Below are 6,013 nucleotides of genomic sequence, written 5' to 3' on the forward strand. Positions count from 1 at the left end.
GGCGGTGAAGTGGTCATTCTGTGCTGTGCGACTTTATCAGCCGAAATATTCATATATTGGATCTTTTACTATCCCTACTCGAGTAGCGCGGGGGTCGGCGGAGGTGCGGATCCTTCTTTGTTTTTTTTTCGTTTTTGAGATCCATGGATGCAGCATCAGTTATTGGTATGGATAACATCCCGTACAGACGATGGTTGAATGATAATAGTTCCATATAAAAGAGCCTCATCGCTTATTATCTCGTCAGTGTGTTTTTTGCATCTACAAAATTCAGTTACCAGCTCAACTTTCTGACCGCTATCCCGAAACTTCCAAATCTACAATTCAAAATGAAAGCCATCATCGTGTTCGCTGTCGTCGTTGCTTTGGCCCTTGCTGCTCCTCTCGATGATTCCAAGAATGCACAGATTCTGAAGTACGAGAACGACAACATTGGAGTCGATGGATACAAATTTGCGTAAGTGTCACGAAAAGTAAAGTTCAGTTTAGTGCATAAACCAAGTGAATATGACAGACAGCTTTCGTTGATGACCTAGCCGAAGTGTTGGGAGACTTGAACGCGTGATTAAGCAACGAATTCCAATAATACCTCGGCATGATGGTTTGCCTTGAAAAACACGCAACGAATAACTCAAATCTGCTGCTGATGTTTCAAGTTTATCAAGTTGGACGCCCTTTGACTTCTTCGAATGTGATTAGTGTGTTGTACAAAAATGCCCTCTAAACAAGTAATGCAATTAAGCGGCTTATATCAATCTTGCAATCAGTAGTAAAATTAGGCAATCGTGCATGCTGCTTTTGTGTACCTGTGAGAAAGAAAACCTTCTAAAATAATGAAATGTTGACACTACTAGATCGAAAATTTGTGGTTGGAATACTGAGCGAAATGATACCGACATAAAAGTGTCAAGGTTAATCATTACAAACCCTCGAAATTAGCATAATTGTTGTTTGGTTTTCAGTCCGCGTGAGATCAATGTTTGCTTAACCAATTAGCAATTTGGAGATGACTCTGCAAATGCTAACCGTTGACACCTTTAAAAAAAAAGATCACCTAACATTTACTTCATCATTTCTAGCTTCGAAACGAGCGATGGTCACTCCCGTCAGGAACAAGCCGAACTGAAGAAACTGGGTGATGACGTCGAAGCCCTGGTCGTTCGTGGTTCGTACTCGTTCACCGCCGCTGACGGACAAGTCTACACGGTGAACTACATCGCCGATGAGAACGGATTCCAGCCGGAAGGAGCCCATCTACCAAAGGCCTAGATTCGGACGTTTGCAACGTTTGCTTCCAACCAAATCCATCGTCGTCCTAGCAACAACCGTGGCGACTCTTACTACGAACACATTGACACCTACTACATCAAGAACTGAAAATACTCAGAAGAACTAAGTCTCATGTTTGTAAAGTGTACAGTTTATATTGAATTATTATTTGTCCTGTAAAGAATCTGCGATTTTTTGTTTAAAGTAATGTCAGTTTCGACCCTCAGAAAGTTCTTCTTTCTTTCTATCGAAAACTAGAAGATAATCGTGACAACAACTAAAGCAACAGCAAGAAAAACAACAACAACAACATCTACGAGAAGTACTTTGGATAAACACCAACTGACAAGATTTTAAATTGAAAAATAAATGTAGTCCTAAGCGAAACGTGAACGAAGAACTGATTTTGATATATTTTTCTGCGCCCTATATTCTTGACTTTTTATATTGATGAAACATCATATATTTCATCTCAATCGTTACAGTTCATTGAATCACATGAACTAATAACTGTTGTTAAAAAAATTCTATGAACAAGCGTCGGTTAATCGATACGTTAATACAAAAAAAAACAAACAAAGTAAACAGGACTTCGTTCCGAACTCTTTTTTGTATGCTCACTACGAGAATATCAAGTAAATTTGCGTCCTAATAGATGCACTTAAAAGGAGCGTCGCAATTCACTTGAATTTTACAAAGAAAAGCATGTAATTAGGAATCATTTACAGCTTATTCAATTGAATTTAACAGCAGAATAGATCATCAATGTAATATTATGCTATGACTCCAGAAAATACGGCATGCTTTTATGTACATCATGTGTAATTTTCAGTTTTATCATACCAAGAGCGAGGGTTTTATACTTGTACTTCACTCGACATGCACGTTCAAATGTTTTTGCAAAGCATTTGAGCAGTCTCCAAAAAAAAAACTAAATTATTGTTTTGGTGAATAATGAAAAATTTTAAATCGAAATTTAAATTCTGCGGACATCGACACAGCAATAAATAGTTTGAATCATCAGATTATCGAAGCTAGGAATCTTTCAGTTCCCGAAGTTCTCCCAAAGTAAATTAAATTCTCCCATCATCGATGAAAATCTCCAACTGCTCGTGGTCCTGCTATGCAGTGTTGGTGATTGCCGAGAATTTGACAGAAGCTGCAATATTGCTATCTATATTGTATACAACATTTTCAATCCGGTAGAAGATGCTACAAGAACTCGAGTCTCTCAATGCATGAACCGCGAGAGAATTTTCTCATACTTCATACTCTGAGTATTTCACGGCCCTTAAAAAAATTTACAGTCTGATAATGATCGTTGCTGTGTGAAATTTCCCAAGAGAGAATCGCAAGTTGCCAATTATCGCAGAAAATCGAATCGATGATTCAACTTGATGATTCTCATACTAGGTTGCAATATTTCTAAGCCCTTGTGTGGAGCATTCACAGACATTTTCATAGACACAACTTATATGTGCATATAAACATAGTTAGAATAAGCGGCAAAAGTAAAATGATTCTATCGTAATTATCAACTGCCTGTATAGAATCCCCACAGCAGCGCGCTAACCTTTGATTCTCAGAAATGTCATCGAGAGAAATTCGCTCTCGCGCTGGTGTCTATTCTATGTTAAATGAGCCATGCCGGGTCCATTTTGAAATACCAACAGATTTATAGGTAAAATTCAGTTTTGCTGATTGATTCACTACAACATTTCAGGTTTGGCAAGTGATTTGTCGCTGTGGATGAAATTCTCTCTCGAAACTATAGTTATAATTATAATTCTTGTTTACAGAATTGGATGATGACTGTTAATAAAAGCCAAAATTCGTATCTGTATTGTTACGTTTGTTATACTTCGAGAAAGTGCAGTGACGAGACGATGAATATCAGGAATCAGAAGAATTGGCTCAAGTGGCACGATCCTCTGGTTATTTGAAAATTTGTACCTTGCTATGGCATTCTTCTCATTATTTTGCTGATAATAAAAGAAGGATAAGAGGAACATGGAAAGGAATTGTGTAGTGGAGAAGTTGGGAAAACAGTACACAGCAAACAGAAACAAATCGTTTTGCACCCCAGAAACGATGTTGAACGATCAACGGGTGCCAAATGCTCATTTATTAGAACCTTCAATCCGAGAAAGGATCTCGAGATTCACAAAAACTACAGTAATCTACAATCCCGGAAGAATGCAGAACGATTCGCAATATTATGAGCAGAATTAGGTTCGCTATCCCATAAGGAATGCCAAACTTTCTTCAAAAGGATGATTTTTAAGAGGCATAGAATTTGATTTGAAAAAAAAAACAACACAACAAATTTTAGATTTGAATTAATTAATTGATTTTTTCATGCAAATGTTGTTCGCGATTCCACTTTAGATGGTCCATGTGCAAGATCCAATTTTGGCACACTCTCTCTAACATATTTATTTATTTATTTATTTATTTACTTGGAGCAGGGAAAACCCACTGAAATTGATACTTATTAAGTCTCTCTCTCTCCAGTAGGCATAAAACCTCCTCATCTTTTGTATCAACAGATAATCAAATCCAAATGATACATCAAATACAAGGTACACTTACAAAATAACATAATATATTAAGAATTCACAAACTTAAATACAAACATACATACGTTAAGTTCTTAAAAAATACTAGAAATGATCATCTGAGAGTAGTACGAGACAGATTAAAATCAAATATAGTGTAGTAACGATAAAATATACGAATCATGCTTGATACAAGTTCGTTCTTCGAATAATACGTTCTAGAAAACTGAGGGACAAGAAAAGGGTTATTCCGGAGAGTTCTGCGTCTGATATTTATATTGAGTTGTCCTAGAAGGCTGGAGCCGTCGATGTTTCACAGAGAGCCGACAGATGGAAAACAAGGTACATTATTAGCGGCTTCAGCAATGGAATCGATGTCGAGTTTCTCGTCGCCGAAAACGCTTCTGAAGTGATCACGAAAAAGACTACAAATACTATCAGTCCATTTTTCTTCAATATCACCGTTTACCATAAATTCTGGCACCCCACTTTCCTTTCTCTGTTCGTTAACATATTTCCAAAAAGCTTTCGTTTTTTAAATTATCCTGTGTTTTCTGTTGGTAAACATATCGGCCGGTATTTCACGAATAATGCCATCGGCCCATGATCCACACAAAACAGTGACTTTTTTGGGATGCATTGGTAGCTCTTGCAATGCTTCTAGCTGGTCTTCACTCCAGATGCGGCAATTTTGCTTGTTGACGTATCCATTCAATCAGAAACGAACTTCGTCGTTGAACACAATTTTTCAATGTAAAAGTGGATCTTCCTCCAACTTTGCCAGCGTCCGTTCATGATTAAATTATAGACCAAACTGAACAAGTTTGACAATGCCACAAGATGCGATTATCGCGATATCTGGTAAAAGCAGTGTTGCCAAAAAGATACCAAGTAAAATAATCACCCTTTAAAACCTTTTAAGATCAATAGAAAGAGTAGGAAGAACGATGAGCCCCTCTGACTATAACTGGTCCATTACGATTTTTTACGCACAGCTATAAGGCAAATCTAGTTTTATAATGCAATTTTTTTGAAACCTTTTCAGCATTGTTGTCTGATTTATTGTATAATCTGGTTCGTGTGCCGGTCTATGCGGTAACTTATTTACAGTTTTAATTTAATGTCATTTTTTCAAACTTTGAAACTTGCTCAAGGCGGCTCTGCGTCTTAGCAAGACTGAATCAAATCGTTAATTTTAACCATTTTAACTAGCAGTACGAGATCAAGCACGTAAGTAACACATGTTTAGTCATATATAACGATAGGGAAGCATTTTTTTCAATTCACATTTGTCTTATAAAAATGAAAACGAGAAGTTACTATCGTGGAGCATTTCTAATAATAGTTATGTAAGCAAGCACACACACTAAAATTTTATCTCTGAATCTCAGCAGAAATTGCCAAGATTTGCACAGCCGAGTGCTCTTTATTCGTCTCGCAAAATGTACAATTACTGAAAATCTCAGCAATCCTTAATTTATTAACTGTCAATTAGTGCCGAACATGTGAGCAGAAATTTTACTGTTAGTTCGGTAAAAACGATCAGGATTGAATCATGAATTGCCGAGTCATCAGTAAACGAACGTAGAATGGATTTTTCTTTATAATTGAAAGAAAAATAATTCTTAGGAGCAAAGGTTAAAGAAAGATGGTGTTTTATTATGTTCACTTGAATCTATTAAGCAAAGAAAGCATTGAAACAATCGCGATGTGATTATCAAATGATGTGTAAACATCTTAGACTAATTGAACATCAAATGCAATAATTAAAAATAAAACACCACGTGAGAATGCTGAGATTCACCATAAATTTAGGAACAATTTTTTTTTTCAGAACGCAATACAACGAGAAATGAATTCAAAAATGATTCTTATACAAGGTAACTGAACCCTTAATTATCTCAGTTCCACCATTCATCTCATAAATGTAAGTCATTACTTAAAGTAAGATATGCCATTTGTGATCAAAGCACTTGCTCATATTCTAGAATGGAAACAGGCAAGTTCGATTAGAAATTTTGTTTTACTATAACATAAGTATTGCACATTTCTGTCCTCATTTTAGCTCTAATATTGTTTGTTTACACCAAAGCGAATATAGTAGTTTCGATCACAACGCACTCCATTGATTGTAGGTCGAGTGACTCGACTAATGAGATTACCCTTATGCCTACTTTCTTAATGCT

General features: G+C 36.4%; 1 protein-coding gene across 1 annotated transcript; it reads left to right on the top strand.

Moving 5' to 3' along the window:
• Positions 1 to 234: 234 nt before the first annotated feature.
• On the top strand, positions 235 to 1,669 carry LOC131438600 (flexible cuticle protein 12-like). The gene is made up of 2 exons (XM_058608721.1): positions 235 to 457; positions 1,080 to 1,669. The coding sequence occupies exons 1-2, from the start codon at positions 330 to 332 to the stop codon at positions 1,267 to 1,269; spliced, it is 318 nt and encodes a 105-aa protein (XP_058464704.1). The 5' UTR covers positions 235 to 329; the 3' UTR covers positions 1,270 to 1,669.
• Positions 1,670 to 6,013: the final 4,344 nt, after the last annotated feature.

Source organism: Malaya genurostris, chromosome 3 (assembly GCF_030247185.1).
Source record: "Malaya genurostris strain Urasoe2022 chromosome 3, Malgen_1.1, whole genome shotgun sequence".
NCBI classification, from domain to species: Eukaryota; Metazoa; Arthropoda; class Insecta; order Diptera; family Culicidae; genus Malaya; species Malaya genurostris.

Bases quoted from the DNA above. Each gene is read 5' to 3' on its own strand.
- LOC131438600 (XM_058608721.1), top strand. From the start codon at position 330: ATGAAAGCCATCATCGTGTTCGCTGTCGTCGTTGCTTTGGCCCTTGCT. The intron at 458-1,079 runs GTAAGTGTCACG...CATCATTTCTAG, and splicing joins GTCGATGGATACAAATTTGC to CTTCGAAACGAGCGATGGTC.